The 25,708-nt window shown below is 38.8% G+C and overlaps 1 protein-coding gene across 1 annotated transcript in view; it reads right to left on the bottom strand.

Annotated features, from left to right (window-relative positions):
* Window positions 1–586: 586 nt before the first annotated feature.
* The window catches only part of LOC115797916 (SH3 and cysteine-rich domain-containing protein 2-like), a 42,383-nt gene continuing 17,261 nt past the window's right edge, over window positions 587–25,708 (bottom strand). Inside the window, 10 exon segments of the mRNA XM_030754490.1 lie at window positions 587–2,547; window positions 2,760–2,897; window positions 4,244–4,295; window positions 6,069–6,157; window positions 6,324–6,379; window positions 8,429–8,492; window positions 8,635–8,747; window positions 8,941–9,025; window positions 15,627–15,721; window positions 17,126–17,504. Of these exon segments, the coding sequence (XP_030610350.1) occupies window positions 2,449–2,547; window positions 2,760–2,897; window positions 4,244–4,295; window positions 6,069–6,157; window positions 6,324–6,379; window positions 8,429–8,492; window positions 8,635–8,747; window positions 8,941–9,025; window positions 15,627–15,721; window positions 17,126–17,504 (1,170 nt within the window). The 3' untranslated portion in view covers window positions 587–2,448.

Genomic DNA, 25,708 nt, shown 5'->3' on the forward strand with positions numbered 1-25,708 from the left:
CATAGATAGCCAATCACTGACTCTGATGTTAAAATTACCAACTTTACAGTGGGTGCCAACGCAGGCAGATGAGCCGAGGGAATTCAGGATAAGGAAGAGGACCTCTCCAAGATGTTTGTGGTGTTGATGCCTTTTTGTTGCAGCAGCCAAAAGGCTTAAGTTGATGCGGTCAAAGCAGGGCTTCACAAGCCAACGGGTAACACCATGAAGACTAAATTCATTTTTCATATGCAGTTTATGCTTCTTCTTCTTCAGGAAATGACCTGACAGCTCCTTAAAGCACCAGCCCTCTTTTAATTTGAAATTTATGAGGTAAAAGGCAGTTAAAAAAAAACAACTGCAGTTTGATCTTTTTGTCAAGTTAACAGCTCCTGATGGTTCTAATTTTTAGTGATATAAAAGTGTACTGAGAAGACCCAACGCTTTGCTCAAGAGTCAAAGGCCCTAAATTAAAGGAGCAGTTTGGTGCCTCTGTTGACAAAACCACAAATTTGCAAAGAACTAGTGCTGCACAAACTAAATCCTCCCTCTGCACACTCTTTCTTGCACAACACCTGATAACAAAGAAAGAAAAAAAGACAGCACGTGAGAGTTCATTTGACTTTATTGAGAGCTGTGAAGATCACAGAGTAGCTAGCCATGCAGAGAACTAGCCTGGTAGTGCGCATTTAGATTTGAGATTCACCTGGTAATACTGATCCTGAGCCAATTTTGGTTCTAGTCTGTGACGATAATGTTTAAGAGTAGCATGGTGCAGACTGATTTAAGACGTAAAAAGAAATGCCAATTCATATCCTTGCAAAAGCACGCTGACACATGTGTGGCTATATTGGAAATAAGCTGAGTATAAAATAAAGTGAGTGACTAGAACTGTTGTGCATAGTATCTTAAAAGACTTGTGCTGACAGGGATAGTTGTTAATTGAGCAAAGAGATGCATACATATATAAGTAAGACAATAAATAGTAATTTCTTCTAAGTTATAAGTGTGAAATTAATGCCCTTAGTTGGTTTCTGGATAGCTGCAAACCTCTTAATCAGAGTGCTATTCAGAGCCAGTCTATACAATATTTTTAAGGCTATTTACAAATACTGTCATAAATGTATTTACAGTTATTGCCACAACCAAGGCAGTTTGTAACTGCCTTATTGTTTTTAATGAAACCTAATGTTGTGAGGTGTTTTTGCCTTTTATCATCTTTCCTCACCACTTATCAGTTATGTGCGCTGGGAGAAAGTTTAGCTGTTGATTTAAAGAATTAACCTTTTGCCGCTGAGGTTTGGTGCATGGGTTTCTAAAAGACTGAAAGTTGGAAGAGTTTAATAAATCATCCTGGATTATTTCTTTGCTCTGCCCAGGAGGAAAAGCGAGCATGTCAAAAACTCCTAACAGCAACGCCATCCTTGTGTTGAAGTGCACAGCTAGATATGACAGCGGATATTACAGGACATTACATACAGATAGACAACACTTGGTATATAATGACAGGAAGCAGACTCTTTTTTTTTTTTTTGGGCTACACTGAACAGAGTGAATTATGAAATCTGTGTACAGAAAGTGCGATTGAAGGGCATACTGACAAAGAAACTCCCCAAGGTGCACACAAAGCATTTGTCACATCAGAGCTGTGAAGAGCACACACGTACCATATTCTAACCACCGGAGAGCAGTCTGAAATGTAAAAATCTCAGCATCTGTGTGTGTTGTTACCAAAAGATGTAGTAGAGAAGACTTTCATTTTTACATTATGTAATACCTGAATCTTCAAATTCTTCTAGTCAGAGCAGGAGTGACACATATCCATATCATCAATTCATATTACGATGGAAAATGTGCTCAATTCGAGCTGCAGTCTGCACATCCAAAAGTTATTATGGTTTATACTCTCAGCTAAATCTATTAAATCCAGTCGGTTTAACAGGATTTGAAACAAACAACCAACCAAAAAGTGTTTGCACTACGCATGACAATAAACAGCTGGAGACTTTCACAATGTCTTGTTTTCTCTACAAAAACAATTAAATTAAGACAGTTTTCTTACAATGTCTTTTTAGGCTTGGACAAGCCTTGACATCATAATTAAAAAGTCCTCTCTTCTTTTTAACAAACGAATGACGAGTGGAGATGGCTAGTGAGGTAAGCAGACTTCCTGTGCACTTATCCTCTTCCACATAATGCTACATTTCTTTTGTGAGGGTATAAAAAAAGTAAAGTTGTGCTACAAGAAAAGTAGCTCTAAATAACTGCAAAGAAGCCCCCGCATCCTTTAAGTCTCAAACTGCAGTAAAAAGCAAAGTTGTGAGTTATCTTCCACTCACACTGCTTTCACTGCCACTTTTTTAGAGATGGAGGTGGGTGGTTGGTGATCAGTGAGGTTTTGGCGAAACGCTCCTGAGTATTCCTCCATCACTGCGAACTCCTGTGAGGGTCAAGGCAAAAGCAGTGCCATCATATTTCTAGCAGACACTTCACAGGAACCAGGCCCCTCTTCTTCCCGCTGCTCAGCCGGAAGAAACCGTCAATCTCCTCGTTTTTCCCGATACAGATCTGCAGAGGGAGTGTCAGAGGGTGAGGAAAGGCGGGAAGAGAGGACAACGAAGCAGGCGGAGGGGCAAGTGACAGAGAAATGTGAGTTTCTGGACTGAGGCAAAAAAAAAAAAAAAAGGCATAACATGCAGTCCTCTGCAAACTCAGCAGTTTTCTGCATTCATTTGCATAGATTAAAAGTGTGAGAAAAACTGTGTATTTAATGGTCTCACCTGGGACTCTTTCACAGTCATCTGGCCTTTGTCTCGGTTGCCGTGGAAACCAGTGGTGACCTTCCACACCCGCTCACCAGGGCGGATTCGCTGCACAAAATTGGCTGGGAAAAATCCCACCTTGTTTCTGCTTTTCCCCTGGTAAACACACCCAAACAAGGACACACATATACAAACATTTAGCCTGTTAGTATAAGCAGATATTTCTGTCTTTTTCTGAGGTGGACAGACTGGAGGAAAATAGAAACAGCTCTTCAATAATTATAATATAAGAGTAGATTTTGCTGATCCGATAAGCAGAAGAAAATGGATGGATGGATGAGTTTAGGTAAATTACTTCAAATCAAGCCTGCTTATGTTCCAACATGAGCAGGATACTCAGGGGCAGCTTCCTTTGACAATCCCTAAATCTCCATCACATTTGTACCACAATAAGAAAACTGAATTTGAATGAACCATCACAATTAGCAAGAAATCTGAAATAAAGAGATTTTTCAGTTTTTGTTCCCTAATTAGCAACAGAGCCACTAGACCAAAAAGCATTTTTGTATTTGTGAAGCACTAATCCCCTGCTATTCTCTTTAGAGACTCTGGCACACAAGCATGCAAAACCCAGGAGAGCTGGAGTCACACAACTCAAAATTTATCCATTTTGCTGGTTTGACTGAGCCCTTGCTTAAACTAAACGCATATATAAAGGGAAACAGCAGATTTCTGCAGAGTTTAAGTATTTCTTTTGGAAGGTGGTTTGTATGTTTTTAATTGCAGTTGAAATAACAGTAGCACTGTTTGTGCAGCGTGTAGTTGAAATCTGTAGTCTGTCCTGCATAAATTTACACATTTTGAATGAAATAGTATACTGTTTTTAAATTAATTCACAAAGACTGTTCTCAGGTAACTTGGTTTGAACTCCTTATGAAGAAAACATTAAATCCAACTAAACTATTTTATAGTAAATTTTAATTGAGCCCCTTGATGATCTTTTAATTAATTTAACTGATGCTTTTTAGTTAACTACAATTGCCTGTAGAAAAATACTGTGCTACCACTGTGTTGAATAATACAGTCTTTTACTTTTCCCTGATGTTTTGTTCACCTGAAGACTTGTCTGTCCTTTTGTTGAAGGTTAAAATCTTCTGCTGTCTCATTAAATCAGACTGCAATCTGTCCTCTTCATGCTAACTAGCTCTGCTAACAGTCGCACCTGCCCTCCTTCAAGCTCATCCACCAGCTCTTTTAAGCCTTACTGTGACCAAACAGCTCAGCTTTGAAAGGAAGAAGTTCAAATGTTGAGCTGAAGGCTGTGTTTGTGCACAGTTCTGTCAAATCTATTCAGACAATCTGGAGATTTGTAGTGATAATGTTTTATTTACTAAAAGCACTTGCTCAATAAAAAGAAAGAAAATATAATGCTTCTGAATGATTCAGTAGATAAACAGCACTTCAGTGCATTTAAATATAAAGGTTTTTTTTATATAACCCACCTTCCACCAATCCTCGTTGGAATCATCTGTGACTTGAATTCTGTCGCCAGGCCTGCAGGGAAAACAGCGGATCGAACAAAGTGCAGTGAAGTGCGTAAGGGGGATTTTTACTGTTTTCAAATCAATAGTGCTAAGTCTGACATTCACGTTTCTTTTCATCCTATTTTTACTAAAACTACTAAAGATAAACTGTCGTTGGTATTAGATAAATACAGTGAAAACCGAGTGCTTCACATAGTGATTCAACAAATGTGTGCCCCTATAGACACCAGGAAAAGTAAGACACTATACTTCTGCTGTGTATGAACTCTAATCACAAAGGAACCACTGTTGTACTGGTGTCTTTACACAGTTGTAAACCATTTAGACTTTTTCAATTGTGATTCACAATACTGAAAATGGCTTTCAGTATACAGCGGCTGAATATCACTGACCACTTTCAAGCCAGTGTGTGTTAAGGGGTTAAATTCATTTGTGCACAAATTAAGATATTGTTATAATAATTTTTTTAAATAAGACCACTTTGCATCTCATACTTTATAAGGCAAAAGGATTCCATGCCATATATAAAACACTTCTGTCCTGTGCAGTATCTTAGCTGTTCCCAGGACTGAGCTCTTCTGGACAGAGATCATGGATGTCATTCCTGGAATCTGCTGGAGCCATTCTCCCAGTTTGGGGTCACTGCCCCGAGTGTTCCTACTAACACAGGGACCACTGCTACCTTCACCACATCCTCTCTAGCTCTTCTCTGAGCCCTTGGTATTTATCGAGCTTCTGATGTTCCTTCTTGATGTTGCCGTCATTTGGTATTGCTACATATATCACTACAGCTTACTTCCTCTGTTTATGTGTGTGTGTGTTTGCCTCAAATGGAAAACACTCCGGGTCAACCATTAGTGTCTTGATGTTTTTTAAATATGCTATATAAAGAAAACTGACTTGCCTACTTTTTTGTTCCATCTTCTATTATGTATAACTCTGTAAATAGCCTGAAACATGCTCCTTTCCATTAGTGTGAAGGCAACTAAACTTGCTGGCTTCATGCCTAAATCTGTACTTTAGTCAGTTTTCCATTAAAAGTCACAACAACACTCTTCACAGATTGACCTAACCAGTATTTACGTATCACTTCTGACTTGTCACTACATGCTTCTCAACAAAATTACATCACATGTCTCTGATGTCTGATAAACTCTGTCTCTATAGATGGATGGATTAGAATATTTGTCTATCATGCATTTTTGCAATTCCCAATCTAGAACAGATATTGGTTTCTCTGAGTTTTTGTGTGAGGGGCAGAGGCACCTGATGTAGCACAGTACACATATAAACATGTATGCTGAGACCCCAAGAAAAGTGGGGTTACATTTAACTAAAGTTGGAGTCAGAGTTAAGTAGAGTTACACTAAAGTTTAAGTGATGAAGCCAACAATGTTAAGTAAAGTGTGCTTTCTGAGTGGACTGCTTTCCATGTGAAGAAATGCCTGATGTGCTGTCTTTTTGCACAGATGTATCCGCCAGTTTAGTGTTGAGTGTCATTCCACACTCAGCAGTTTCCTGCACCTACTAATATACAAAGACTCCTTTTTTTCTGCAATACACTCAATGCAGCTGTTTGTCCTTCCTGACCTCCCAGCACGCTCTCCCTTTCCAACCTGAACCCCACAACCCCCTACAATCATCCTGCTGGGGAGGCAGATGGTGGGTGAATGTCAGTAAAATTTTGTCCAGGTATACACTTTCTCCTCTCTCTAAACCGAACACTCTGACAATAAATGACACACAAGCAAACACATACAGTAAACAAAGAAATTTTACTAACTGCAGCTCCAAATCGTTCTTCTCCTGAGGCAGAAACTTGTAGAGCGCCACGTAGGTGTGAATGGAGTGAACCTCTACTCGTTTTGGAGTCTAAAAAGACAAAAACCAGATGGAGGTTTCAAGATTGTTTTCTGCATGTTCCTCTTGAGGAAGCATGAAATTCAGTGAAAAGTTAGGAAAATTTAAAAAGGGTTGACATGGTGCATTTGTACCAAGAAAAATAAGCTGAAATAAGAGAGGAATGCTGACTACACACCTTCAGGCTGACCCTTTCTTCTGAATCTGCCTTCTCGCTTTCAGGAGGGGTGAGCACTGGAGAGACAGACACAGACAGAGGCAAAGGGAAAAGAAACCAAAGAAAGATGATACACATGAGGCAAAGAAAGGTCACATAGAAAAAAGGAGGAAAACTCAAGAAAGAGTGGTTGTGCAAGAGAAAGAAAGAAAAGATACAGAAAGAGGGAGAGCTCTTGTCACTCTTGCAAACACATCAAGCAAGAAGTGAAGGTCATTTACTGTAAAGTGGTAGCAGTATAAACAGAGATGATCTCTTCTCCTGGGACTAAAGTCAAAGAGGGAAAAGTACAGAAGTAGACACACACCACTGCTACACTGTATTATATATTATGCTAATACGGTCCTTTAACTCTTTGACTTTTAGTTTGCAATTGCTCTTTACCAGAAACATGTCAGAATGTATTAAGAAGCCCAACATTTGTTCTTTAAGAACTCAAATTGTATAATGTATTGGTCCAAAAGGAGGTTCTTTCTTAGCTTGTCTACAGCTGAGAGGAAGAGGATAGACAAGCTCATCAGGAAAGCCAGCTCTGTCCTAGGATGTCCTCTCGACTCAGTGCAAGTGGTGGGAGACAGAAGGACTCTGACCAAAATAACATCACTGATGGACAAGGTCTCCCATCCCATGCATGAAACTGTTGCTGAGCTGGAGAGCTCCTTCAGTGACAGACTGCTGCATCCTAAATGCACAAAGGAGCGTTACCGCAGATCCTTCCTCCCAGCAGCTGTAAGACTTTATAACCATCACTGCTCCCAACAAAAACCACAATAGCCTACACAATGTAGGATAATATATAATATACTGTAAATAGTCCGGCACATCATGCACATTGTATATAGTGTTATTATTATTAGTAGTATTAAGGTTAATATTGTTTGTTGATTTTATATATATTCTTTTCTTAATAGTGTGAATTATTATATCTTTATTTATATTTATAATAACTGCGGCTGCTGTTACACCCAAATTTCCCCTCTGTGGGACAATAAAGGCTGTTTCTTCTTCTTGTACATTTACATGTTTCAGCTGAGTATAGAGATGCTCTAAAGTTCCATTAATCCATCCTCCTCAGGGTCGTGGGGGGCTGGAGCCTATCCCAGCTTTCATAGGGCGAGAGGCAGGGTACGAGACACAGACTACCATCCACACTCACATTCACACCTATGGGCAATTTAGAATCACCAATTACCCTAACCCCACTAACTGCATATCTTTGTACTGTGGGATTAAACCGAAGTACCTGGAGAAAACCCATGCAAAACCTCCACACAGAAACACCCAGACCTTCTTGCTGTGAGGCAACAGTGTTACCCATTGTGTCACCGTGCCACCTATGCGCTAAAGTTCTTATAAAGAAACATTCTAGATTATCGGAACAATCCATCAACGATATGCTACAGTATCATTTTCAGGAAGTACGTACTGCTTATCCTGGTGCTCATTTTTTTCCCCTTTTGTCAGAAGGCAGTCAGATAGTTGTAGACAAAGACATTTTAATAAGGAATACTTTTAGTTTTTTAGGAAACAATCAATACCAGTCTGAAGTAAGGCAATGTGAAACTAGAACCCAGCTGCCAGAAGCAAGGAAAACCAGCAAACTTACCCCCATAAAAAAGTAATAAAATACACCTACCAGCAGCTCTAAATCTCACACATGGGCACTCTGAGTCTCATTTGTTTAGTGTTAGTATAAAATAAAAAATTGCCTTTTAAAAATGGGGTTTATGCAAAGGACTATTTCTTGGCTGGGCACAGTGATTTCCTGGAGTTTTGGCTGGTTACCCAACAGTGATGACAAAACAGCCCATAATATCTAAGTTTGAGTGAGTGTTTTCTAAGTCTAAACACAGAAGGAAACTGGTGCTGAAAAAGGAATATTTTAGGAAGGTCAGAGAAATGTGAGTAAACCAAAATTCAGATTTTTAAAAAATGTAACTCCTCAATTGATCTTAACATGACAAAGTTTTATCCAGGAGTGAAAATAAAAATCTATTGGAGGCATTTCATTTCCTGTATTCAGTTCAATATCAGTTAGAAATTTAAAGGGAAATCATTTGACTTACTTCCTGGGATGTGTTCCTCTTCAGGTATAGGCTGGTTTTCTAGTTGATCTTGCAGTTTTTCTCCCTATGATAAAGACAGGATTGCAGACAGTCAACAATATTCTTGCAGGAAATAATGTCAACATCATTTTTTCTTGCTGATGGAGGTTGTCAGCATATTTTATGTGTGTGTCTGTGTGTGTTTGTGGGCCTGTGTGTCTTTATACCTCGTGACAGGGTGATTCTGAGATACTACCAATGCTGGATTGACTCATCTGAGCCAGCGTCATCCCATAGCGCAGTGCCTCATACACAGGATCAACAATGTTATTATCTGCCTCTACAGAGAAAAAGACACAGAGCAAAATATGTGCAGTTTTATATATGATGCTATACTGACATACACATACCCAACACATACACAGTCATCTCTCATGTATAAAGGACTGAAGGCCACAGACATGGTGATTAGTCATTCTCTGAGTCTAGTTATTTGCTGCTGAGATAAATCAGTCTGTGCTTCCATCACTCACCCTGCGCAGCTGGAGCCTCTCTAACCACACCCAGTGGATCAGTGGTAAGGAGAGGAGAGCTGAAGTTTCTCTTAAAAGCTCCTGTCTGGCATATGAGGAGAGAAATGGAAGAGAAGGAAAGAGGAAGGGAGAAATGTTACTTAAATTGAGCTTTGTGACATGGTGTATTATCCTGCTGGAAGCAGCCACCAGAAGATGGGCACACTGTGGTCTTAAATGGTAAAAGATGGACATGGTCAGCAACAGTATTCAGGAAGGCTGTGGAGTTTAAATGATGCTCAACTGGTACTAAGGGGCCCGAAGTGTGCCAAGAAAATATCATGCACTCCACCAGTACATTACAATTACCATTTAAGTGGTAAAGCGTGTTGTCCACCAATTGGAAGGTCAGTAGATCGACCCCCAGCTTCTACAATCCATCTGTCAAATTAACCTTGGGCTAGATATTGAAGTCCTAGTTGCCCCCAAGGCATCCACTGGAGCATGAATATGCATTTGTGAATGTTGGAGAAACGTGCTTAGAGCACTGGATGAATGTGTGTGTGTGACTGGGTGAATGAGACTTGTAGTAGAAAGTGCTCTGAGCACTCAAATCGAGTAGAAAGGCACTATATAAGTACCAGTCCAGTATTCTATTGTTCAATTTTGATGAGGTCATGCAAATTGTAGCCTCAGGTTCCTGTTCTTAGCTGACAGGAGTGGCACCTGGTGTGATCTTTTCCTTCTGTATCCCATTTGCTTCAAGGTTCGACATGTGTGTTCAGAGATGCTCTTCTACATACGTACCTTATTTGTAAGGTTGTAATTTTTTAAATTAATTTATTATTAAAGGAAAATGCCAGCAAAGTCTATTTTCACGATGTCTAAAATGTTTAGGCTTTCTGTCATAGTGCAACACATCAAACTGCTCTGTCAGATGCCACTGGCATCACAGAGATATGCACATATCTCCTGGTGATTCAAAGCACTGGCTGTGGCAATTTTTGACAAAAATAGATAATGGTCTGTGATTAAAGACTTCTGCAGTAAGAGCCTGGGAGGGTTGGAGGTGGAGTAAATCACAAGTCTGTTGGCCAGCTAACCGTGATTTATCCATCCATACAAGACGAGTCAGCAGTAACAGAAGCACTGACAATAAACAACATCTTGTGCACAACTGAGTTGCCATTGGCTTTAACACAACTTTAATTTATTCAGTTCAGTTATAAAGGTTAGCAGTGATGTGACTATGACAATATTGTAGAGTACAGTATATCAAACATACAAACTGAAATATTTTGCTTTCCTTATGTACTTATGTACAAAAAAAAATAGAAACACAAAACAATATGTAATGTGACTATTTTAACACAACAAAACCCTATTTACACATTCCCAACCATCTCAGCAAAGAATTTTGACGTTTGTAAAGTAAAATATTACAGGTGGGATGTCATGTAAGAAAACATTAGACTGCAGAGTTGAACCTTATAATGTGGCCAAAATGAGTGTGAAAAAATTTGTGAATGAAAGAACATTTATCAAAGACACATACTAACGCCAATGCTGTGTCTTGAACACCCTTTCTAGTGGAAAATAAATGTAAGTTATTTTATTATCTGAGACGTTCACTTTATGGACTGCAGAAGGAAGGAAAGTATTCCTGATGAATGAGCAGGCAGTGGTTCAGTATTGACCGCCCTGAATAACCACTGACAGTCAACATAAACCTGACAGTAACAAGTCAACTTCTAATAACCTGATGTTTACAAGCAAAGCGTATTACCACCACACTAAACATTAGTTGATTTGCTGGTGAATTGTCCCCAAACACTGCTGTTTGCCTTGTGAAGTATGACAACCCTTTTCATATCTGCCTTAGAGACCATTTAATCAGGTGGTCTGTGTATTAATGCACCACAAAGGTTTGTTACTGTGAATCTGCAGATCAACCAGTACAGATCAGATACCGTACTCCTTTGATATCTGATTGTGTTTCTTTCTTTCTTTATTTATGTGTTTCTTTATTTAGTAAAGAAATATGTTTAGCTACCGAATGAAAGGGTTGCAAATAGAAAAGGTTTACAAAGAATTTCTGCTTTATTTAAGCACTGTGATCACCTTTCCTGTTTTCTTGTCTTTTTTGTGATATATACTCAAAATAATATGTCATCAGGAAAATGTCTTTATTCTTTGAATTTCTTTGTGCACAGCCGAGCTTCTCAAAAACAACACTTTTGTACTGTTTTTAGATGCAATCTCATAAAAAACTATATTTTTATATGTAAAATATTCCACATAGATCAGAAATCAGTGATACTCATGCCAGTATCACTGTTAATGATTTAATGTAGGACATACAGCTAAAAACAAAAATCCTTAAAGAACATATATCAATATGGCAGCTGTCTTAATATATTTGAGGGTAGATCATCTAGAAAGTACAGAAGTCATTCAAAAGTGAAATACTGCTTTAAGGTACAGAGAGAGATGATGGCGGCTTTCTGGCCATCATGTTCCCAAAAAAGAACTGTCACCTCTAGACTGCATGAAACTGAACAGTAAAGGGGCAATGTCAAAAATGCACATTCATGTAAATATCTAAACACATGTCAAATCAAACCTATGGCCCACTAATGAAAGTACTGCAGTTTATTTACTTGGATTATTACTGTTTTTGATTGTAGGGTCTTTACCCGCAATACAAAGCGCCTTGAGGCGACTGTTTGTTGTGATTTGGCGCTATATAAATAAAATTGAATTGAATTGAATTGAATTACAGACTGGATGTCTGTGGTGACAGTCACAGAAAAAAAAAAGACAATTCAAACCAAATTTTTACCAGTGCTGCATCTTAACATTAAGGGTATTGAAGGCAGTTAACTGGAAAAACAGAGTTGACTTTTATTGTGAAAGTGCAATCTATTTGTCAGTGTGCTTAGCACTTATTGCTGTCGATGTGTCTAAAAAAACAAAACAATGGTCATTTTTGTGCTTTCTGATCAGGTTAAAATATTGCAGGAAGTACAGGAACAAAAAAGAAGCAGAATGCTGCAGGTGCACACCTTCCCAGTGAGGTGACTTCGTCCACTATGCTCTGCTATTAGTCATACACTCATGCTGTGTTCAGCAAAAAATTGCATCCATAGACAGTATACAGCACCAGTCAAAAGTGTAGACACACTCACCCACTGTGACGTCACGCATTGGTTTCAGACGTCCCGTTTTTGCTGTCACCATCTTGGTGTTTTAAATCTGGAACTGATGAGCAAGGGGCAGAAACGAGTCTGAAACTGCATGCTCATTGGCTAATGGTTTGTCATTAGCCCAGATGGTCCTGAGCCCAGAAGCAACAGGAAAAGTCACTGGAGGTCAAGTCTTTTCTTCTATAGACTTCTATAGGACTAGAAGTTTCTTTCTAATCATGCGTGTTGCCCATGGTCATTCTGCACTGGCTTCACTTTTCAGGCCGGGAAGCTACATCCATCTTTTTACTATCTATGATTGGATCTCAAAATGATGGATAAAGGCCCAAAATTGCCAGAGTTCCTCATTAACAATGAATATATATTATTTTACTCCAAGAATTATATGATCTATAGTATTAAAGTGCATTTCCTGTTAAGAATACTAACTACAGGTGTTGTCCATCAATCAAAACTGAAATGACACTTAAATCAATTCAAATATAAGACTAATACTTAGCACATTTGCTGTTCAATTGGCAATTTTTAAATCTATGCTGTTAAGCTGCTTGTTATGTGTTGTTAGCACACAGAAACAATCTGGCCAAGAGTCCTGTTAATGATGCCTTCTTTTTTCTTGAACATCCTTGTTTTAATCTCTTTATCACAAGGTTCTTATAGGAAACTAGACAAAAATAAATAAATAAATAAACAAGCTCTATGTAAATAAACATGGCAAATGCTTCACTTTCATGGTTTTGCTAATTACTGAGAGACAACTGGGCTCAACTATTCAGCAAGTGCTCCTAATTAAAATAAACTGATGTGCTCAAAACATTCTTTCAGTATTAAACATCTTTCTTTCACATCAACATCAAACAATATCTTTATTTATCCAGTCTTGGATCACTCAGTAGCTTAAATTTCTATGCACATCTCTTTATTTTAAAAGCAAGCAAAGCATCGCTCAGCACGTACCTATTTTCACTAACACAAGGACAGTTTTTAATTTTCACCAAGCCCGTATATATTAGCATCAATTATCATACTTTCTTTTAAATGAACACAGATATTTGTTTGAGAAAATCTGAAGTATCACAATATATTGTGATGATGATAACTGGGAAGGCTTACACTTTAAGAGAGGAGAAGCTGAAACAATTATTTAAGATCAAAACTTGACCCTGATTGCTGGACGGTATAAAGACTTCCTGCAGAAACAACAATCTTGTGCAATGCAGCAGGCCTAGTTCTAATAAATCTGTAATACATGTTCAATTCAAATTAGCATTGATTAGCAAAAAGTTGTCATGATTCCAAGCCAATTTAAAGCTGCTCGATTCTGGAGATATTTTAAAGTAATTGGTCATATATTGGTGCACTCAGCAAATGGGTTGAGAACAAGCCAAGGGAAGTGCGGTCATCAATATTTCTCTTGTATTTTCTAAGGTCTAAGCCACTTTTTCAGATTTTTTTGTTTGCCTGGTTTGCTTGTGTAATAATGCTCATTTAACCTTCAAATGCACAAGAATTTTTTCATTACTCAAACCCAGGAGAACAAATTTTAAAAAGCTGTTAACTGTTAATTTTTTTCTTCATGTGACCTGAATAAATGTTTATGAGACTTTTTTTTCTCCTTTCTTCTTTATGGTCATATGCCTATTATAACACTGATATGACATTACTGTAGCATAAAAAATCTCATAGCCCAGGTTATCCTAAAAAATGAGTGCAACTTGACTGAGAGTTATACAAACAATATCACACTGCAGCTTTCTTTCTGGCATCACTTCTGATCTATTTCAAGTCAAGAAGGCAAAACATATAAAACAGTACCTATACACTGCCATGGAGTTATCAATAGACTCAATTATTTTTGCTTTTCTGGCTGCTCCCCCAGAACAGATAAATATATTGAAGAATGGGGTGTATCTCATGTTATTCCACACGCAATGCATTTGAGATCAATGTTGTTACATGCATGTCCAGTAGGTGTTGTAGGAAGTCAGTAGGAAAGCCTCAACACAGCACCAAGAATATCTAACAACCATCCAAAAAAAAAAAAAAAATGAACATGTAAAAATGGATAAACAAATGTACAACACCTTCAGTGATTAGTTTTTCTTTATAAATTTATTTTAAAATTTCCTTAAACGATAGTGGAGTTCAAGCCTGTGAAGCGTTATGAGTGCACCAGAGCCCTTATTCTCGAGGACTTAACCTCAATAACGTGTACAACATTGGAAACCTACATACATATGAGTTTTTACCACTTTAATTTTCCCCTCCCACATTTTTTTGAATTTCAGATCAAATTAGGAATTGTACCTGAGAAACTGCAACACATTAATTGGTATCTAATTTTAATTTACATTGCTAAGCACCTCACAAGCAGTCTATTTGTACACAAAAGCACTGGACGACATGCTTCGGTTGAGAGTCAGTGAACCCTTTAATATACGTCGATGTAGCCTCAAACTCCATTCAGTTTCAGTAAAATGCCTAATCCTTGCTTTGATGACTGCGCAGTGATCGAAAAGGACACTGCCGAAGGCTTGGCGAAAGCCTGCCGTGTCATATCCTCAAGGGATTGTACGCCTCAAACACACTGAATTTCACAGTGAATTAGCCAGACCAGCTGGTACAGAGAGATATTGATTTTCCAACTGAGTTGAGAAGGGAGGAAGGAAATGCAGAGCGAGGAAGAGAAGAGCACGTCATACGAGAAGAGCAGCACATGCGTGAGGAAGGACAAAAAGGCAGAGTGAAAAATTTTGGAATGTGGCCACGTATACTCTCAGTGTCATCCACAGCTTTTTCCTCATGTTTCACACCTTTCTAGTCTCAGTCTACTGTGAAAAAACATGATCAATAAACATTCCAATTATAACCCATACTTTTTTGTCTTTGCTGGTTTGAAAAAGGCTTTATCCTCTTTTAACAAGACGGGGGCTCTGAAGCTAAGCATATTACCAGGACAAAACACTATGCCAGCTCACTGGGAGACAATTACAGCATCCAGATGCTGTCTAAAGCTGCTGGCACAATGCATTCTGTATTACTCTCTATTCTACAGAGAACATGCACATTTTCAGGAAATTTTCTGTGCAATAACACATAATATAGAAATGTAATTAGCTACCCTGACAAAAAAATTTTGCCCATGTTAAGCTGAGCTGCTTGGAGATGATGGCAGCAAAGAGCAAAGCAACTAAGATACATGAAATTAATATTAATATTAAGACAACCAGCTATTGAGTAAATATTTTATCCTAATACGTTCCATCCTCCAGGGGGGCATTATTCCCTTCCACTTGATCATAAAAATAATAATATATTTTTAAGTAGTGCTTCACAACTCTGAATCCCTCAAATGTATGACCGGTAATGTCAGATCTCTTTAAATCTGGGAATTTAAGACACTTCTAGTGAAACTTTATGTGATCATTTAATTTATGTAGGCAGTGTAAGTGTTTGATGGAGGCGCAAAGAGCCTGATAGTTTAATCTGAAGTCTACTTACCTTGCCATTACAGGGCTGCTGGGAGAGCTCAGAGGAGCACCAGAGGTGGGTTGCCATCTTACAGGATTTACAACGTAGCCCCTGCTTGGAGTTTCCTGCGTTGACACCAAACAATACACTTTTACATGCGGCCATCTTGATAAACTGGAGCCTGTTAGCTGATATTTCTGTAGCTTTTAATCAGTTTTTAGTTTGAAATTTGAATTCTAATGGCAGCAAAAATGAGGTGTGCCAGACGTGCGCCTCACTGTGGGTCCCGTAGTGCAAGCATTAAATAAACCAGTTCTGACACTCACATACTTTGTGGTTTCCATGACCTGTGTGTGGTGTAAAATGCAAGAACAAATGGGCTAAATTATTCACCTTCAGAAATGGCGTTTGTGTACAAACTTATATTGTTTAAAAATAGCCTACACTGGTGACCATCCAAAGACAAAGGAATACAAAAACACCAGTTTGGTGAATGTAACTGGTATATCCTACTTTACACAAACAGCACTGCTGAGAAAGGTCAGCATGCCAGTAGAACTAAAAAGCAAAACAACTCCCAGTGGAGCCATGAACATAGGAAACAAGACCACAGAGCCTGCTGTTGGTAGGTTTCATTGGGACCATTTTCTGCCGAGCAAATAGACTGCCAACTGCCCACAGTGAGTGAGTAATTATGAGAAAAGAGCTTTAACCCATTAAAGGGGACCTATTATGCTCATTTCCAGCTCTATGTTTTTATTTCTAGACAAGCAACTTTGCATCTTCACAGTTCAAAATGATCCCTATTTATCTTGGCACCCCTCAGCTCATGTTCTGTCCAAACCAAACCATTTAATAAGCCAACTTTCTTCTGACTCCCATATAGCAGAGCAGGTGGGTGTGGCATCTAAGCTTAAAGCCAGAGCTTTGTGCTTGAGATGACCATCATACTATAATGATCATAGCATATGAATATATGTATCTAATGTATCTTTGTATGCTCTCTTTTTCCTCCTAGATGAGTGGCTGAATCTTGATGAAACTTTGCATAAACATTGCCTAGGGCTCTGTGAATGCCAACATCTATATAGCGTATACAAATATTTTATACAAATCCTACAAATATTTGTACATTTCAACTGAGCACCGAATGGAATGTCAGATTAGGAGGGTGTGTCACAATGTGATGCATCACAACATAATACTATAATGATTGTAGCGTATGTATGTTTGTATGTTCTCTGTCTCACGTACGTAGCACAGGGGTTTACTAGTATTAGGAATGTTCGCTCTCTATGACGTACAAATTGACCCAGAAGTAGAAAAACTGAAACAGATCATTTAGAGCTTTTTGTACATTATCTTGACAGGCACAATAAACCACTGTTTAAAAATTCTATTGTTTAACACTCAAAAATATCAACTTGTTGCTGTATTTCAGGTAACATTTGCCTACAAAAAAGCCAACCCAATTCCTACAGCCTGAGCTAACAAAGTTGCATCTTCTTCAGTGAATGTAGCTGACCTACCTTGGATGGTGTGTTTGCATCGTTGGCAGCTGGTAGGCCTACGGAAGACATGCTCCTGGAAACAGTGGGTCTTGACCAGCTGCACCGGCTGGGCCTGAGACATTGGCTGGGTTTTGGAGGTCCCAGACAGTGAAGGACTGATGGATGGGGAGCGTGATGACAACGAAGGGTTAGGGCTTATAGATGGGGAGAGTGAGGGTGAGTGTTCATAGGCCAGTGGGGACTCAGAGAAGGGGGGAGGAGATCCCAGTGGTGGTGGTGATTTGGCAGTTAGACATGAAGGTGGCCGTGATTCACCGTTGCTGCGCTGGAAAAAGTTGTCCACACTCTTGCTGCGTATGACTGATTTGAAGGAGAGGGAGCGCTTCAGCCGCTGCAGCTGGAACAAAAAACCGTAGATATTTAATCAAGCTTCTACAGTCTGAAAAATTACAGTGAAAAATGAGGAAGCAAAAGATGTAGAGCCCTCATCTACCTTAAAAGGCCCAATCATCTCAATTAACTTCTTTAAAAAAAAAAAAAAATTATAATAATATAATTTCTGCATTTTATATGAGGCATTTCTGTTTTTCAGGCTTAAAAGGCCATTACTCAGTTTGGAAAAAAAGCAATGTCATGCACTTCTTCTCACAAAAAAATTTAAATGTATCCAAACTCATATTTATAATTAACTGGCAAACACAATCTAGTATTCACTGTACTACTTGCACTGCTTTCAATCAGTGGAACATCTCCAGAAACTATCTTCCTCTTTATCTGTTATATTGATCACCTAATCAGTTACATCCCCTAGGCTTTTGTGAGTGGTTTATTGGTGGATGGTAAGCAGTGGTGAACCAAAACAGTAAAGCTGTGGACCAGAAAACAAAAACAGTGACCCTAAAAAAGTTCCCTAGTGTCATGGTCTCTGGGTCTTGGACCAAGGGTTTTGAGTTTTCTGTAAATTATTCATTTTGGTTCTGAGATGTGGTTTATGTTTGAGTTCTGTATTATTTACAGCTTTCTGTTAACAGTCTTATTCTGTATTTCCTTGTATCTTCAGATGATTTGTATTGGTTATTTATTGTATTGTTATTTGTGCCTTTAGTTCTTATTTTTCTATTACTTTAGGTTTGTTAGATTGTTCCCACTCAGGTTCCCAGTCTGCACCTTTATTCTGGCCTCTGTATTTATTTTAATTGAGGATAGTGTATACTGTGTGGTGGGTGCAGATTTAAAGTTGGAACGAGTGCAGTGGCTTTTGATATAATAAACAGGCATCCAGCTTCAGAGACTGTGCCATGTTTAAATATGAGTCTGTTAAAAACACTTGTACCCTTTCTGTCCTTGCACCACTATGCAGACTTCTGATCTTCCATCTTCAGATGAGCCCACCCCCACACACACACACACTCTCTTTTCCTTAGAAAAGAGAATGGCAAATTTGCTTTCCCTTGCAAATCCAACCAAGTCAATACCCCTTAAAATTCATGTTTGATTAGTTTTATTGAGCAGTCTGCAGCTATGCATTTGATGCAGTCAGTGATGCATGGCAAACACTGTTTATCTTTTACTTCACTTGCCTCAATTTCTTGCATGCTTGCTGTCCATTGCTTTTGGCCGCAGTAAAGTGGAACTGAGAATGACAAATAATTATGGGGACTTGGGAGTGATGGGACTCAATATATGGGAAATAATAACTGCTGTGGACTCATACATCAAGAGAATGGCCTGGAGAATGGGGGCAAGGACATAATAGGCCCGTGAGACTGAAGCACCCCTCCTCAATTTGCACAGAGCTCATTAGTGGTCTGTGTTTGGTCGAAGACACCATTTTGATACACAGAGTACTGCATCAAACTTTAAAACTGTCCAAATTTGTATTTAATTCTGGATTCTAGCTGTATCTGCTTATTACTTTTCTTTCTGTTTAACCATCTGCAGCAAAAGGTGAGGCATTTTTTCAAAGGCAGTAAAGCCAGCATTTTAACTTGAACTGGACCTCTGTTCATATGTTCATCAGGTGTATTGCATCACTGAACTCTGAAATCATCCATCTGCACTCCTTCACAGAAAACACAATCAATATCATTGAGCATGTTCCTTTTTTTCCATCTTTAAGCTACAGATTCACAGATGCCAATTAGTTTGAGTGATGAAAACAGTCCTCTCTGTTGACCCATTAGTGAGCTCCTCTCGCAAATGTTTTCCACAGGGAGCTGAGTCCATGCTTTCCTTAATGGCCTTTTCTTGGCATGACTGGTGGCCCATTCAGTAATGGATGTTCCTCTCTATTAGATTTTTAACTTGTCTGACTTTGTTAATCTTCTCTGTAGTGAATGCCTGTCTTTGCTCCACATCCAAGGAAAAGGAACAACTTCTTCAAGCACAAACTAGACAACACACGTTCGATAATCAATGGCTTTATTTATCTCCCTGAGCTTTTAAAAAGATTAAATAAAAAAACAAACCAAAGCTGGGATTCAAAGCTAATATAAAAATGAAAGAATAGCTAGTTGATTGCCAAACATATTTAGCAATTTAGCTTTACATGGTCGAATAATCATTAAATTTGAGAATTAGTACTCCAAATTATGATGGCATATTGACAAGAATCTGGTTATGGATCTGCCTGGATAAAATGAAAAAGAAAAATCTCAGTGTCATTTTTCCAAACCTTATCCTGCTATATTATTCATTTCATGTCTGAAAAGTTGCAATACATTATGTGGCTTAAAAAATAGAGATCTCTGTACAACCTAATGCAAAGAACAAAGGTGAGACTCACTTAACTGCTGAAATAAAATGACAGATAGCTTGTTCCACATTTGTTTGTGGAGACATCAATACATCATTTTACTGCATGCTCAAGATTTAAACCTTCACTTCCACATGAAAAACTAAAATTAAATTAACTATATCATTCTTCTAACTCCTTCAAATACTTATTTCATTGAAATATCAAGTCAAATAATTACAAATACAGGAAATTTATACTTACTGCTGAGGGGAATGTAAACACTGTAACATACTGTGACATTTTTACCCAAAAGTGGCAACAGTTTGAGCAATGCATTCTTCTGCTTTAGTATCCCCACAGTTAAAGCAAAGTCCATAACAAAATGGTTTTCCCAGTTTGCTGAAGAGAAACTTGACAGGCCTTAAATCCAATCAAGGTCAGACCTTATTGTCAAACATCAGTGGCTGACCTCGCTAATGCTATTTTGGCAGCAAGGTTATAAAATATTGTCAAAAGCCAACCCAGAACAGTGGAGGCTATAAAACCAGCATACTAATCACATATGCATAGAATATTTGATTGTCCACACACTTGAATATATCCAGCTCACATTCAGGACTCAGGTCAGTGCTGTTCCATAAATATTCTGTCCACATGCACATGTAAGTGTGCAGTGTGCATTTATGCATCACTGGCACACAGTATGAACAATCACTAACTGAGACACATGCTGGGTTCAGTCTGATTTTAGCTCTACAGGGTTTATAATGCTTGTTGGGGGCATTGAACATGCTTTGTGAATAATCAAAGTAATCAAAGACTAAAAGAACAACTAAATTAATATGATTATTTTATAATTTTATCAATACATGTTCAATACAACATTAACAAAAAAATAATTACAGCTGCCCGAGCCTCTGAAATTAGGGATCTGCAGGGCATCCTGATGGACATCTGATGGCACCACTATCCTTTCTAACAGTTATTATCCCTGGCTGGATAATGTTGCTACAGTTGCTGTTTTACTGGTTGAGGCTATGTTTTTCATATCCGAAAACAATCGTCTGAGAGAACACAATTCAATATCCTATTAAATGCAATTCTCTTAATTTCTTGGAGTGCCTCTCTGTAAGGTGGTGAAACGTCTATTTGTGGACCACAGAGCTGGAAAGCCACCACACTAAACAACTGACAGCAATTACTTAATGACAGCATATATGCTGTAGTGTACTAGAACAGGCTATAGTTTGTAAAGCTTGTGTATAGTCAAAGAATCTGAAAGAATTGGTAAAACAGAAACAAAAAGTAGGGGAAAGCATATTGAGAGAAAGGATGAAAATATTGCACCACCACCTAGACTCTGCCTTGTACTTCAACTGCATGTTGAAAATGAGCACAGAGATGTTTGGTGAAGCCTTCTATAAATAGGCTGTTGTGGGGAATACTTGGATAAATTAATGATTAAGAAGTGAGGTGTGGGTGTTCAGACAAGATGCTTGTGAGAGGTAAAGTCATCCTGCTGCCACCAAGATGATGTTTTGGGGGGGCCAAGCAGCAAAGGCACGATATTTCTAGCTTTTCTTATGCAGTGCTTTTCTTCTGCTACACCTTACAGTAAAAAGCTGTGAAATTTGGCACATTAATAGGGAACAGTCCCCTGATTCTTTTCACCAAGTTTCATGTCTTTGCTGTGTTTTCAAAAAGTAGGCCTCGCCAGATTCCTTGGATCACAGTAAATTTAAAATACTAACACCTCTGAACTTCTTTTGTACAAGAAGTAAATGTCAGGAAAGTCCAACTAGAACAGCTGAAACTTTTTTTTTAAACAGAGTCACTTAAACTGATGGCAATATGCAGCTACTACTATTTAAGATTCATTTAACCCACATCCCAGATGAATAAACCCACACCCCTACTGCACACTTGTGCGGCCACATCATTTTATTTTTGTTTCTTCAGTTTCATTGTACAGGCTATAGGTCGAGTTACAGCTGGAAAAATTTTCTGCTTATCAAATTTTGCAGCAAAGCCACCAAACGGCATGTGAAGACCTAAGTCAGACATGCTTTAATTAACTGACAACAGACTAAAAATCTTTTTGACATAAACAAACCTGAGGCCTGTACAACAAAGAAGGATTTTGTCTAATCCAGGTAACTTCAGGGCTAACCCTGGGATGCATGTACTGCAAAGGGGGGGTTCACTTCTTACCAGGGCAGAGTGTCATGGTAACTTATGCTCCGAGATTACAGATACTTAATTCTAGATTGCACATCAACAGGTATGAAATCACCACCTACTGACCAATCAGTTCTCTGGAAAGTAGTGCCATTCTTGGAAGATCCCTTGGACCTCTGTGCAGAGATTTCCAAAAGCACCAATACATTTTTCAATAGAATCTCCAGTCTCTCCATTTTCCAGATGATCAGTAACAAATATAAATTTCACTGTTTAATATTAATATATTAATTATTAAACTAGTTTAATTAGTTTAATATTAAACTACTATACAGTGCTTTTCCTCTCACACACACTCACACCACTGCTGTGTCTGCAGCAGCTGTGATGCTTTCAGTCTGTATTGTTTAACCTCTTTATATTTTTCTAATATTATAGTTTTATCTTCCTTTGTAAAATCAGCTGCTCTGCTGATGGTACTTATCCATGTTTGTCATTGGTCAGATGCTGATAACGTCACCTCTTTCATGTGATCACGCAGTGGAAACCCTGTGTTAAATTTGCGAGTTGATAACCAGCTTCCTGTGAATTCAGATAACAGAAAGACACACTGGGTACACTGAACTTGCTTTGTAGTACAAGGCCTTCGTGAGTGACCCTTACAAAACAGAAGTGATACAGTGAGAAGCCCTTTAAGAAACAAAATTACAAAAGGAAAAATGTCTCTGCCTATGGTTAAATAAACGTAGCACAAAGTAAGGAAAATTGTGTTCGGTTGATTATTTCTTTGTTGTAACAATGCTTCTTGGCAATAAATCTTATACCACTGGAAAGCCTGTTTATTTCCCCTTAAATTGTGCCACATTTGTAAGGAAAATGAATTTGTGCACATGACTCTTGTTTGATGTCATTTATCGAAATGGAATGATTGAAATCTGAAGAAACAAGACATATTGGCAATTAAACAATTTATTAAATTAATCAACAGGAGCCTCAGTAGCATGTGGATGAACCTTACATAGCCACAACAGACTGGCACCTCATGATGGTCACGAGCTTGGTCACACACACTGCTGTAGGATGGCATCCCATTATTCAACCAGCATTTGGTGCAAGTCAGCCAATGTAGTTGTGTTGGTCACTCTGGTATGAACAGCACTTCCTAGCTGATCCCACAAATTTTCGATGGGGTTGAGGTCAGGACTGCAGGCAGGACATGGGGGGGGTGAGTGTTGTCATCTTGGAGCATAGAGTTCAATCCCAGACTGTAGAGATATGGGATTGTCACAGGCTACAGAATCTCATCTCGTTATCTCTCTGCATTGAGATTGCCTCCAATGATGACAAGCCTGATTATCAGCACCTGGGGTACCAGAAGCTCCAAACAAGAGTCAATAGCAGAATAAGCTGTTTGGCACTGACAGAGAAGATTTGGCAAGTTTTTCAGAAGTGCAACCCACATACTCAATTCTGCTACTCAACCCACAAATGCACTTTCCATACAAATGTGGCACCGTTTAAGGGGAAATGAACCCAACAGTGTAAGATTTATTGCCAAAAAGCATTGTTACAACAAATAAATAATCAACAAAAAACACAATTTCCTTACTTTTTGTGCTAAGTTTATAAAAAAGCATCATAATTCAGAAACTTTTTTGTATTTTTTTTAAACCTTTATTTTACCAGGTAAAATGTTTGAGAACTAGTTCTCATTTACAAACATGACCTGGCCAGGTTGCTTTGTCCTAAAATATAATCAACTTTAATGATCAAGTGCTTTTCCATTTTCATGTGTAGCAATGCAGTGTTTGTGTGATTATGCCGTGAGCTAAAGATTCTTCCAATAAAAGTTGGGAAGAGCGGAAAACAGAACTATACAACACAGATGACAGTGATAATTCCTAAAACAGATGCACTTCTATAAGCAAGAATGAACCCCAAAAAAGATCATAAATTACATGTTCAGGCCAAGCATGAAAAAGTTTCACCTCAAAAAAATTAGTCTAAAAATTCCAAAAGTAGAAGTACTTTTTTGTTTAAGCGTAACCAATAGATGCATATAGCAATAGCAACATAAAAAAAGATCTTAGTAAGATTCTGCTTGTTCAAAACAAAGCAGCCCATCTTGTTCTCCACTGCTCACTGATGAACAATGGACAGGATACATGCCAGGCTGTCATGGATATGGATGGAGGACAGGCTGGCATGTAAACAATTTTTTTTCTTTATATTAGAAACATTTGTGTATTGAGAAGCCTTACACACTTGTATTCTCACCTGACATATACTAATGAGATACTTTTATGATACCAGACATGCAATTTATGGGACATTTTACCTTTACCTAACACCAAGGCATTGTAGGTAAAGGTAATGTAAAACTGTATTGCATCAAGCTATGTCACATTGAAATAAACGTCCATCTTTTTAGTTGAGATTAAGAGTATTTTTCAGGATCCTTGGTCAGTTGCTCAGTGTTTTTGAGTTTTCAGGACTTTGAGGTTTTGTTTATTTTTCTGAGATCATTAGGTTGTATATTGTTTCTTGTGTATTTTCCGTTAAATATATTTAGTTGTGTTCTCAATGCTAGTGCCTTAGAGTTTAGTTCTTCCTTTGCGTTCTTTCCTCAGTGTGTCTACCTTCTCTGTATTACATTCATTTATGTGTTATGGTATTTCCTCTGTGTGCCTGTCCGCTGGAGTTGTCAAGTCTGCATTTCCATGTTTGCGTACTTCCTGTTTTACTTTGCCCGTCCCTTATGTCGTGTGCTTTGTTTCCAGTTTTGCTTCCCCTGTCTTGTTAGACTGATTCTGTTCACCTGTTCTTCCCTGCTGTCTCCACTCTTCCCTTGTTACCCGAGTGTTCCATGGATTATTTATTACTGTAATGCCCCTGAGTGTGCACCTCTGTACTGCAAGAGATTATCAATAAAGCAGCCTGTTTTGAGTTCATGTCTGCCTCCTGAATCTGCATTTTGGTCCTAATCTGCCACACTGCTGTACTCTGACAGAACGACTCAACCATGCTGTGGACCCAGCAGACATCAGCATTGAGGAGCAGTTTTCACACTTTGAGCGTGAGATGATTTTTTTATTTCCAAGGGACTGACATGCCCAGAGTACACTGAGGCAGTCTAACAAGGATTCAACAGGTAGCCTCGAAGAATCCTAGTGGAACAGTTACCCAATTGGCTACAGGATCTCACCATCTCCACCCTCCATCCTCCTGCAGCTACTGCCCCAATCTCTATGCCCTTGCTCCACCCAGAGAACTCTTCATCCTTGCCGCATCAATCATCACAGTCCTGCGTCCAAGCTTCCTCTTCATTCGCGACTCCTCTGCGGTTCTCGGAGGTGGGAGCGGGTGGGTTCTGCCTGCTGTGACTGCTCATTCTCCAGGTTCTTTGCCTGCCGGCTCCCCTCCACCACTTTTGAGATAACCCTGCTGCAGTCATTGGCCTGGTGGCTGGGCTATACTGATTGTATGCCATCCTGCTCGTCTGCCTTGGCGATGCCACTCATCCTATCAGAGGCATCTGCTAACCCAGATTCACAGGCTCCCTCTTCCCGGAGGAAGTGGGGCTCCTGGCATCGGCACACCTTGCCATTACTCAAGACTGACTTTCAGCCTGCTCCCTCGCCTTCATCTGGTGATGTTGGCCTCTCTAAGATCGCTTTTTCCATGAG

This window comes from Archocentrus centrarchus, chromosome 19 (assembly GCF_007364275.1).
Source record: "Archocentrus centrarchus isolate MPI-CPG fArcCen1 chromosome 19, fArcCen1, whole genome shotgun sequence".
In the NCBI taxonomy this organism is placed as follows: Eukaryota; Metazoa; Chordata; class Actinopteri; order Cichliformes; family Cichlidae; genus Archocentrus; species Archocentrus centrarchus.